The 12,172-nt window shown below is 40.6% G+C and overlaps 1 protein-coding gene across 2 annotated transcripts in view; it reads left to right on the forward strand.

Annotated features, from left to right (window-relative positions):
• ASD1 (alpha-L-arabinofuranosidase 1) overlaps positions 1-12,172 on the forward strand; it is a 257,521-nt gene that overhangs the window by 180,986 nt on the left and 64,363 nt on the right. For both annotated transcript variants that reach the window (XM_089372189.1, XM_089372188.1), the window contains 4 exons: positions 10,448-10,517; positions 11,610-11,755; positions 11,890-11,935; positions 12,064-12,116. In XM_089372189.1, coding sequence (XP_089228315.1) covers positions 10,448-10,517; positions 11,610-11,755; positions 11,890-11,935; positions 12,064-12,116 — 315 coding nt within the window. The remainder of the gene's footprint in view (positions 1-10,447; positions 10,518-11,609; positions 11,756-11,889; positions 11,936-12,063; positions 12,117-12,172) is intronic.

Here is a 12,172-nt window from a genome sequence, read left to right on the forward strand (position 1 = left end):
ACCACAAAGTAGGTCAAAGGGACTGTTGAGTACATTGATGTATATACAAAGCGAGAGAACCAAACAGTTTCCTATAAAAGATACAATGCATGAAGTAAATCAACATCTGGCCCTAGTGGAGAAGATCCAAGAGCTAATAGGTTTGAGGATCAGACCCATCTCTCCTAACCTCTGAGGCGGAATGAATAACACTGAAGAAACTCAACAAAGTTTGTTGGCCCGATGAAGAGCCGATGGCAAGTGCAAACTGTCCACTAAATCGTATCTTGGGGGGGTTCACATGTCGTTGAATGCTGAAGGACCTAATCTGTCTCGCAAGAACGGATTTGAGATGAAACTGCTGTTGAGATCTCGTGTGGCAGGGTGAGGTCCCACAGATCCTCACTGATCCGGAGTCTGGATACGTACTGGTATCAATTGATCTCTTGGTGCCCTTGTCTAAAGGTAGTACCCTAAAAAATGTCGTGATCCTCTTTGTGGGGTCTGGTCTGATGGGAGGTTGAAGAATATGTGCTCGAAACCTAAGAGGCTCCTGCATATACAAGGCCAAGCATCTCTGATCGGGGTACTTGAAAAAGTTGGCGAGGATTCGAGAATCTCTGAACAAGCAATGAAACCTTCCTTTGATCTCGTAGTAGACAGGTCATCCAAGGATGAAGTGCACCTCGGTCTCCACTTCCTGTAAATGACATACCTGGCGGAGTTTGTCTAGTCTATCCACCGGGTGGTTTGTCTCTACCTGAAGTCTATGAGAACCTACTCTGAATTGGCATAGGGGATGCGAAGAGCATGCATCCAGTGGTGAAATGTATACTAGGGTCGAACAATGAGCCCGTCTCTCAACTCCAAGAAGTGCTTAGCATAGAAGGCCATCTTTTGGCGCAACCCTCCTGGAGGATTGACCCAGGTGACCTAGACGAACTCCCTGTAGATGTCCTCCTTGATGATCTTGTTTAGTTTTTGTCTAGTAGGTAAAAGGTGACCAGGAGCATCTAAGGAATATCATAAATGAGGGATATGATCCAACTGAATTCCCATTGACTCTAAGAGGTTTGAAACTCCTGTAAATTAACATCTGGCTCGGCTTGAGGGAGTAGAACGGGAAATAGTCTCAGAAGTGCAATATGCCAAGTAAGGATAACGGTCCCTACTCTTTATTGAGTCTGCCAAGCCCTAGACACGATGTAAGAATGAAACCAATCTGAAGACCGTCTGAAGCCGAAAGGGCTGAGCTCCAAACTCTGCAAGGATGATGTGCTGCGACACTGTCAATTTGCACCTAATGATGTGGTAGAGAAGAAGAATTTGGACTCTCTTAGCTAAAGCCCAGTTTGATTCGAGTAAAGGTTGTCCCCAAATCTTTGAGCCATATAGAACAGTGGGACGAATCAAGGTGTCCATGAGGCTCATCTTGGACGAGATGTCGTGGAAGTGATGTTGAAAGCACTATCTATCGAGAAGGGCTAAGGATCCATATCCTTTGTTGATACGAGGCTGAAGCGCTAGTCACAAACTGAAGCGGGGACCTGAGAATTGTACCCTTAAGTAAGTATACATGCTGGTGATCTCAATCTCCTCTCCTCTGAATAGAAAGTGAAGGTCTGATGTTTTCTTCACCCTATTGAAGATCATAACCTTGGTTTTACCTAGGTTGATCGTCAACTGTTGATGGTCACAAAACAAAGCTAAGGCATCCAGGTGCCTCTGTAATCCTTCTGGGGATGAGGAGAGGAGGACCACGTCGTTAACAAAGAGTAGAATAGATATCAGGACCTGGTGAAGAAGGCAACCATTAGTGTCCTGGATATGCTCGTGTAGAAATGCTTCCAACTCATCAAATAATTATAATAAATATAAAGGGATAGCTTATTGAAGTAGTAGAGATATATTAACCTTCTTAATAGTGGAAAAAATATATAATTGAGAAAAATAAAAATCAAAGTACCACTGATAAAATTATCTACAAAACAAAATGGAGTTAATCACTGAGAAAAAAGGAATGGAGTATAATTTGGAAATAAAAGAAGGAAGATTCCCAGAAACTTCATATAACTATGCCTCAGTGCTATTTAGATTTAAAGGGTCTATTGCGGGAAAAGATGTTACTATCGCTATCTTGCCAGCGAAAGATAAAAATTACATAAAACCTAAAATCACAAACCAATTAGCGATTCGCAAGTCAAATGTACTCGAAAAAGTAGACAGTTATAACAACAAAAAATATGAAATAACCAATTTACAATTAAACATTGGAGATTATACATTCATATCTCAATTCTCAATTCAAAACCTATGGAACGATCAAGGTGACATTATTTTAGGTTCACCCTGGATGGAAACCCTAGGTTTGTTCATCTTGAATATGAAGAAGAAATTTTTAACATTTTCTTACAAAAAGAAAAAAATAATGCTACAAGATGTTAAAGTGAAGCTGAATTTAGTAATACCAAAAGACATACTAGATATCTCAAAAGTAAATTTTCAAGAAGGTAAAAAATTACTACAAAATATGAAAAGAGAATTTGACAAGATCATTGCTAAAAAAAATGAAGAAGTTTCTCGGCTTAAAGACCATAGTGAAAAACTACTGACGTAAATTAAGAAGCTTAAAAAGGACAAGAAGTCGTTAAAAGACAAGTTAGGACATTGTATTCAAGAGGAAGTATCGAAGTCGCCAGTCACGATAGCTCTAGTTGAAGATAAAGGAACGAATACCGAACTGGTCAATACCAAAACTCAAGAAGAGAATAAGTTAGTTGAAGGAAAAATACACACATGTTGCAATTTAGATGATGAAAATTCCAAATGAAGATTTTGTACCTAACTCAACAACCGCAGTACCAGAAGAAAATAAAAAAATTTCCACACATCTAATAAGGGAAAGACAAACCAAAAGAATTCTGTATCGACATCCGAATCATAGGAGTACTCAATCAAGCTACGTTTCCGTACCATTCAGAACAGAAACAACCGTTTGATGTTTCGAAGAATATTGAAGTAAGCTCAATCCAGTCCAATCATAACAATTCATCACAAGTTTCTAGTAATCAAAAGATTCCACAAAAGATTAATGTAGGATGGTCAGATCTTTTCTCTGTGCGACAATTTTATATATCACTCCAAGAATCATATCAACTTGTATCAACGAAGATGACAGTTCCAAGATGAGAAGACATTCGAAACAAAAAAAGGGATCAAGCCTTTTCATTAGCATGCTTTGAGGACAAAGCTTTTTAAAGGGGAAGAAATGTTATGAATAAAATATGTATAAATAATATATAAATATAAATAGTGATGATAATTGCAATAATGATTAGTTTATTAGTAATTAGTATTGAAGAGGCATGTCTTAATAGGACATGACCTTCCATGAAGAGATACTTGCCTAAGGTATATAAGCAAGCCTTCACTCTCATTTGTATTAATTCTCATTCATACATTTAATATATAATATTTGTATCCTCAATGGATTTCTTCATATTCCAAGTCTTATAGAGTATTTAACTTGAAGAATGAACTTTGTTTGTTCCACTCACCTAGGCCTACACTTGGTCCACTTTCCCACTGCCCTCCAACAGACCACTGGTGTCCAATACAATGCTATAGCATCTGCTCATTGGTTAGGGCATCCAATCACTATGATTACCCTTTCGCTTGGTTGCTAACAGACTCCACAAACTGTCCTCATCTAGGACCCCAATCCTGCACCCTTCCTCCTTGAAGACGACCACTTCTGCTCTTCCTGTAATTTTGAATTCTTGTAATCACACACGAATTCCTGTAATTGCGAATTATTGCAATCACATGTGAATTTTTGTAATCACAAATTCCTGCAATCATATGTGAATTCCTGTAATTGCGAATTCTTGCAGTCCCACTCGGATTCCTGTAATTGCGAATTCCTGTAATCGAGAATTCCTTTGGTTGGCTTCTCATGAGAAAGAAGTGTGATGATTGGATGAGGAATGAGGCTCCTCTTTACTCCTATTTATACTAGTCTCTAGGGAAACGTATAGCCCATCAAAGGGTCACCCCATGTCAAGGCCGACTTGAATTCTCTAGACAATTTGCCCATACTAAACTTAAAAAATTCATACCTTCACTTCTACAGCTTGGATTCAAGTGATTTTCATTGCATCCAGTTACTCTCGAAGTTTCTATCAACTCAAAGCATCACTTGTAGAAATCTTCCCATGGATTCACACTTATATGCTCGGCTGCAAAGCCCACATGCTTGGGTTTGTTGATTTCTGGTAGCATCGGATGTGCTCTAAGCCTCAAAATTTGTAGGGAGACTAGGACACATGTATTCCAGAATACTCAGAAATCGTTTTGGGGAATTCTACCCAGAGATAGTTTTATTAAAATAATTAATTATTTTTAATGGAGGCCTAAGTTTAAACACAGGAAATTAAAATAATTAAAGGGTATTAATTAAACTGGGGGTGAAACTTCTGGAAGAGGACGAGGATCAAGCCAAAATGATCTGCGCCATTGATAAGAATCTAATTTGGGCCGTTGATTGATAAGCAAGAGGATTATAAGAAGAGGCTTGATGGGCATTTGGAAAACGCATCGGGTAAGAGATCAAAGATCGAGTTTCTCAAGAGAGTAGCGTAACAGTTGCTAGAGAAGGTGATCGAGGATATTTTAGCAGTGAGGCGCAGGGATAATTTTTTGGAGGAAGTTCTCCTGATCCAAAGAGTGCAATGCAAAGAGGGCAGAGAGTAGTTCGGAGAGGCAGCGCTGGGCCACACAAAGGTAGTGTAGAGCTACGCTATGGCAGAACAAAGCTTCAAAGGGAGTCCATATTTCTGCTGGGGAACAATCGGGATCTAGTGCCAGAGCCGGGGTGTGAGACCGGGAGGCCAAAGGGCCAAAGTTTCCAGCGAGAAGAGGATCGAGAGGAGGTGCAACGCAGTCCCAACAACAGTGACCCAGTGATTGCGTAGGTGTGATGCAGTACTGCGCAGAGACAACGCAGGGGCTCATTTCCAACGAAGATCAGTGCCAGATTTCCTAGTGATATGGTGAGATCATCTCATTATCATTTTGTCCAGTTAGATCTCTGTATAGGATTGCTAGTTTGGGCATCCGAAGAATTGTACTCAAAATTGCTGCATAATAATACAAACCCTCAACTGCCGCACCGATTTTCCCACATTGGGTTTTTTTAGGGACATTGGTCCAAAATAACGGTGTCACTTGTGTGTGTTATTTCTTTCTTGCTTAGATTCTTGTTTCTGCATATTATTTGAAGTTGTGAAAGTTGTAGTTGTATTTACTTAGATATTTACAGTAGAACACAGTAAATAACTTGCATGGATTATCAAGTAGGAGAAGTAATATCAGTTTGTTGCAGTAGTGATTCGGGGCTTCTCGAATTTTCACATGGTATCAAAGGGCAGGTGAAGTAAGAGAGCAGACTGGAAGAGCCCAATGTTGAAGAGAAGGAGGAAGATATAAGTGATGCGTAGGCAACAGATCGAATCCCTAGAGGGATTGCGTAGTCCAAGCCAAGAGGGCAAGATTCTGAAGGAAGATCTCTCTCTGAGTGCGTCGAAAGAGGTAAGATTTCCAAATTGAGATTTGTCAGCGGCAGAGGGACCAACGCAGAGCAGTTTTCTGGTGAGTTGCAGTTTTCTGCAATAGTTGATGGTGCAGAAAAACATCAGAAGAAGGTAGGAGACACTATTTGAGGGAATTTCTTCCTGAAAGAATTTTTAGCCAGGGAATTCGATTTCTCGTTTGCTGAGCAACAGTAGAGAGGAGCAGATCTACTAACTCCAGCAGGGAGTGCATAGGCTATCCAAAGAGAAACACAGAGGAGAGAGGAGGCAGTTTGACATTTTTATCGACAGAGATGGCAGCTAATGGGTTGAGAGATCAGGATCGGTTGGATGGAGCATCCAACCATGTGATCTGGAAGGCTAGGATCTCTTGCCTTCTGGATGAACACGATTTCAAGATGTATGTCGATAGTGTGGTAGCTATACTCAGTGATGTAGATCCACTCAAAAAGTACAAGGCTGAGATGGCGAAGGCCAAGCTGTTGATCCTTGATGGAGTGAGGGATCACGTTGTATGTCACATTGTTGGCAAAGGGATGACCAAAGAGATGTGGGATGCCTTGGCTACGTTGTATCAAGGATCTTCCGAGCAACGAAAGTTGTACTTGGAGGAGAAGCTGAGATCAACAAGGATGGAGAAAGGGGAACACATTGATCCGTTCTTGTCAAAGCTTCAGGAAGTTTGAGATCAGTTGGTAGCTGTAGGATCGACACCTCAACCTACAGAGATGGTGAGGTTGGTCTTGAATTCAGTTTTAGAAGAATGGCAAGTATTTGTCCAGAGTATCCTGGGCAAAGAACAATTGCCAGATTAGGAAGGAATATGGGCCGCTCTTCAACAAGAAGAGACGAGATGAGACTTAGTCAAGTGCAAACTTGATGGTAACAACAACAATGCGATGAAGCCCAAGGAGGAGGAAGAGAATGCAACCCTTGCATCAAAGGGGCAATAGGAGCAGCGAAAGATGAAGAAAGATGTCTCAAAGCTTAAATGTTTCCGGTGTGGCGAATTTGGTCACCACGCTATGCAGTGTCCTCTCAAGAAGAAGGACAAGGACTAGAAACATGATTTGCAGGCTACTACTAGAAGGATTGAGGAAGACGAGTTCGCCATGATTGCGTAGAAACCTCCAGGGGAGAGGTGGGGTGGTCTAGTACTGTAGTTTGAAAGAATTGCATATGGGCAGGATCTTTGAGGAGTCCACCTCTTGGATCAATACCTTGCTACGGGAGCCCATATCAGAAGTAACAGGATGGACCAGGTCAGTTGGTGCAAAGGACTGCTGGAGTGATAGTTGCAGGGGCTAGAAGCGCTAGAGTCTAAGCAGCACAGAGCTAGTGTTGGCAGCAGTGAAGTTGGCACAAAGTAGAGTCAGCAGCAGCGCAGTGGCTTCAGTGACAGCGTAGAGACTAGCAGCAGTCAGAACTCCAGCAACAGATGCATCATGTTGAACACCCTTGGTTCAGTATTTTGGATGCTTTTCCATTGTTGTTGCAGCAACAACAACAGTTGGAGAGGGTTGCAGTGCAGATGCAGTGTTGCTAGTGGTAGGGCCAGTAACAACACAGATGCAGCATTTGTGAGAGTTGCAGTGTTGGCACTGTCAGAGCCAACAACAACACGGATGCATCATTTGTGCAGTAGTTGGTGGGCACTGATGTTAGACATCAGCAACACAGAGGGAGATGTTACAGAGAAGGGTGATGCTTCAGCAGATTGCATTACTAGAGCACATTCCTCGCTAAGAGGGAGTGTTGATTTCTGGTAGCATCGGATGTGCTCTAAGCCTCAAAATTTGCAGGGAGGCTAGGACACATGTATTCCAGAATACCCAGAAATCGTTTTGGGAAATTCCACTCAGAGACAGTTTTATTAAAATAATTAATTATTTTTAATGGAGGCCTAAGTCTAAACTTAGGAAATTAAAATAATTAAAGGGTATTAATTAAATTGGGGGTGAAACTTCTAGAAGAAGACAAGGATCAAGCCAAAATGATCTGAGCCATTGATTAGAATCTAATCTGGGTTGTTGATTGATCAACGAGAGGATTATAAAAAGAGGCTTGATGGGCATTTGGAAAACACATTGGGTAAGAGATCAGAGATTCATTTTCTCAAGAGAGTAGCGCAGCGGTTGCTGGAGAAGGTGATCGATGAGATTTCTAGTAGTGAGGGGCAGGGATAATTTTCCGGAGTAAGTTTTCTTGATCCGGAGGGTGCAAGGCAGAGAGGGCAGAGAGTAATCCAGAGAGGTAGCGCCGGGCCACGCAAACGCAGCGTAGAGCTACGCTGTGGTAGCGTAGAGCTTCAGAGGGAGTTCATATTTCTGTTGGGGAATAGTCGGGATCTAGTGCTAGAGCTGGGGTGTGAGACCGGGAGGCTAGAGGGCCGAAGTTTCCAACGAGAAGAGGATCGAGAGGAGGTGCATTGCAGTCCGAGCAACAGTGACATAGTAACTGCGTAGGTGTTACGCAGTACTGTGCAAAGACAACACAGAGGCTCATCTCCAGCGCAGATCAGTGCCAGATTTCCCAGTGACAGGGTGAGATCATCTCACTATCTTTTTGTCCAATTAGATCTCTGCATAGGATTGCCAGTTTGGGTATCCGAAGAATTGTACTAAGAAATCACTGCATAATAATACAAACCCTCAGTTGCTGCACTGATTTTCCCACATTGGGTTTTTTTGGGGACGTTGGTCCAAAAATAACAGTGTCACTTGTGTGTGTTATTTCTTTCTTGCTCAGATTCTTGTTTCCGCATATTATTTAAAGTTGTGAAGGTTGCAGTTGTATTTACTTCGATATTTACAATCGAATATAGTAAATAACTTGCATGGATTGACAAATAGAAGTAATATCAGTTTGCTGCAGTAGTGATTCGGGGCTTCTCGAATTTTCATAGGGTTTCACGCCCACAAGCCACATTTGTGTGCCAACTCCTCCACAACCCTCAGCTTAGGGTTTGGAGTACCTCCCAAGCTACAAATATCAATAAAGTATGCAAGCAATGGTCGATTAGTTGTTATAACTGCTCCTTGAACATAGGGTGACCTCAACATGTGTGCCAATAAGATGTGGGACACTCCTCAAATCATGCTAACCAACCCCACATAAAGTGAATTTGCATAGATATAAGTGTAAAATGGGAAATGTTGTTAAAGCAACTAGTTAGAACTATAATTCTTTTAGAGAATGTGCATGAAACCTCAATCTATGCACTACAACCAAATCAAACTCCTTGTCAAGTGTGCCAAGGGATAGATCCATGTGCAAATAACAAATCCTCCTCAATGCAAAGGCCCAAAAGAATGGATGACCTAGGAGAATGTGCATGAAGGGTGGCACACACTCTAAAAATAAGCATAAATATACCACTTGCCAATACAATCAACACGTCCAACACAACGACAAAGAAAATGGGCACTCTAGGAGAAAATGCACAAGTGCACTCCTCAAGAAAGCATTTAATCATCTCGAACTAACCATGAAGGACTCAAGTCATGTACTCTAGAGTGCAGTGCTCATCAAGAATAGATCTCATCCATCTAATGCAAAACCATTTTCCCAAGGATGTGGCCTTAGGATATGCACCCCAAAGTGAGAATGGATTATGTCAAGGAGTGTCAATTCAAACAATGAGCAACAATATGCAAGGAAACATAGGAAACCCTGTAAGTACACCAAGCAACCAATGCACAACATCAATTAGCAACAAATAACCAATATTACTTAGGAAAATCCTTATTTGATGGGCATTCCTTCCATAAATGTGTTATGGGTCAATCAAGTGTGCATTATGATAAGAAAAGCCCCATGAAGTCACCAAACACTCCATATATGTAAAATGCAAGCCTCCAACAAAAGGTGATAATCCATTATTAAACATGCATCAAACTGCCAACAACTTAGCTCCATAGCCAAAAAACGTCCCTCAAATGCAGCCTGCTTGGGTAGGTTCTTCAGCTTGGGATAATCCTTATGCTATATGAAGGGTAACAAATCCAAACCTCAACGCTGTTGCCTATTCACAGCAAACCCATTTATTGACAAAAGACCAATGACATAAGTACTTTACCTAACACCCTAGTTTGATGTTTTGGTTAATAATCCATACCATAGGTAAAAAGTCTCGGGTTCAAGCCTCCACGTGGTTGCCTGGTTGTTAAAACCCCATTTATAGGACAAAGAACTAATGACGTATGTTCCTCACTGAACACCCTGGTTTGGTGTATTGGTTAAGGATTCATATTCACAGGTAAATACTAAAAGGTTTCAAGTTCAACCCCCAAGTAGCTGCCTATTTCTGAAAGCCCCATTTAGAGGACGTAAGCCTAATGATGTGTACTTCACCGAATGCCCTGGTCTAGTGTTTTGGTTAATCCATATGGAAAACATCTCAAATTCAAACTCCCAAGTGGCTGCCTGGTACAGACAACCCCCCCATGTATGGGACAAAAGACTAATGATATGCGTACCTTGCTAAACACCCTGGTCTAGTGTTTTAATCAAGGATCCATATACACTGGTAAAATGTCTTGAGTTCAAATCCCCGAGTGGCTGTCTAGTTGTGACAGCTCCATTTTTAGGACAATAGACTAATGACATACGGGTACGTTGCTGAACACTCCCATTTGGTGTTTTCAACTTTTCATTGAAGATCCAGATTCCATATACATAGGTAAAAAGTCTCAAGTTCTTTATAATGGTCTTGTAAACTATTTTTTGAATTCAGTGACATCAGGTATAGCCTTTGGGCTCTTATTAGTAAACAAACATGTAAATGATCTTGCAAATGTTTAGATAATTTTAATATTCTTCGTAACTCATTTTATTTCCTGAATTTGTTGTTGATTCATATATATTTGTCATCACAGGGACATGGTTTTCGAAAAGGACTAGCATCCATGCTTGCTGATCTGAAACCAGCTTTTATCAGATTCCCAGGTACATTGTGGCAGCAAATTGTACAGTGTGTTTAGGGCGAGTAATGTACACTGTGTTTAGGGCAAGATTACTCATCTTTCTCTCTATCTCCTAAAAGTTTAAATTTTACATCAAACTCTTCACTAAGTTTCTCTGGTCAAATTTTATAGCAGATACAAGGAAATTGACAAAGTAATGTTTTGATAAATAAATAATAAAGTGAAAAAAAGAACAGGAAGAAAATGATCTGTTGGGAGGGTGGGTGGTGGTGGAGGAAGGGTTTTATGAAGCAGGTAATAATAAAATTGCATAGGAAGAAAAATATCTAGGTTAGGAACACATGTATCTACTTTGCAGCATCATCTTGCTTGGAGGTAGCGTAGCATATCTGTGTTTGTAGTTTCCAATGCGTCTTGAAATAAGGATCCACATGGTGATATATACATTTGTAAGTAAGGAATGGCACTCTGGGGCCTGGGCACGAGAAACATGTCTGAAAATGCTTATTGGGCACTCCATAAAAACTGTTAGCTAATGAAGAGTTAGATGAAGTCAACCATCCACCTCCTTAGAGACCCTTTAGTAAACAACCTCAATCTCCTTATCAAGCCTTAGCTAACAAAGTGAAGTCAATGAAACCCTTAGCCAACAAAGAGAAGAAAATACTCTTTAACTTATTCTGTGAATTTGTCCTGAAGTCTGGAATTTACATTACAGGGCAAATAAAATATTGGGAAAGCTACTGATTACCATATTTCTCTCCATTTGGACCTCAAATTAATAATAATAGTAATAATAATCTCATTTTAAGGTCACAGCCAACCCAGACACCAAATTGGTGTATGAAAACTCCTTGTTTGTGGGATAATGGACTCCCTTCCACACTGTGATTTGACTGCTAAAGTCTATGGAGGTGTACGTATCTACCCCCCTCTGGATTTGAACCTGTGATGTATCATGTTGGAACCACATTCTTTTCACTTGGTGACATTTCAATAGAGAAGTAACATTGTACCATGTTGAGTAAACTGTAAAACAGAAGGCACCAAACAACATTGGTCTCTTCTATGACAAATTAACGAATTGCTGAAGTTTGAACTGTTGCATTCCCAGGTGGCTGTTTTGTGGAAGGGCAATGGCTTAGAAATGCATTTCCCTGGAGGCAATCAATTGGACCATGGGAGGAGAGGCCTGGTCATTTTGGTGATGTATGGGGCTATTGGACTGATGATGGGCTTGGGTTTTATGAGTTTCTTCAAGTATGTCTCTTTATCTTCCTGGTTGATCTTAGTAATTTTTATTGTTTATTGAAAACTTCTGCTATTCCTTCAATTTGTCCAATTTTGCATAGATCTTCACCATTCTGCACCTCTTGGGGTATGATGATTTGCAGCTTGCTGAGGATCTAAATACATTACCAATATGGGTCTTCAATAATGGTATCCACTAATAAGCCTGTGCAATATAGTGAATTAAACGTACAAATTGCTTTTGTATGTACGGAATATGTGATTTACATTCTTTTTTGAAGTTATGAATCTCCTAAGCCATCTTGGATATTCTGCAGGCATCAGCCACACTGATGAGGTTTCGACTTCAACTATTCTTCCTTTCATTCAGGTATGTTTCTTATCTCATATGTCATATACACATGATCATGAATGGCAACCTAATGG

Source organism: Pinus tabuliformis, chromosome 8 (assembly GCF_031772625.1).
Source record: "Pinus tabuliformis cultivar Carrire ecotype Pingquan chromosome 8, CPIR1, whole genome shotgun sequence".
Taxonomy (NCBI): Eukaryota; Viridiplantae; Streptophyta; class Pinopsida; order Pinales; family Pinaceae; genus Pinus; species Pinus tabuliformis.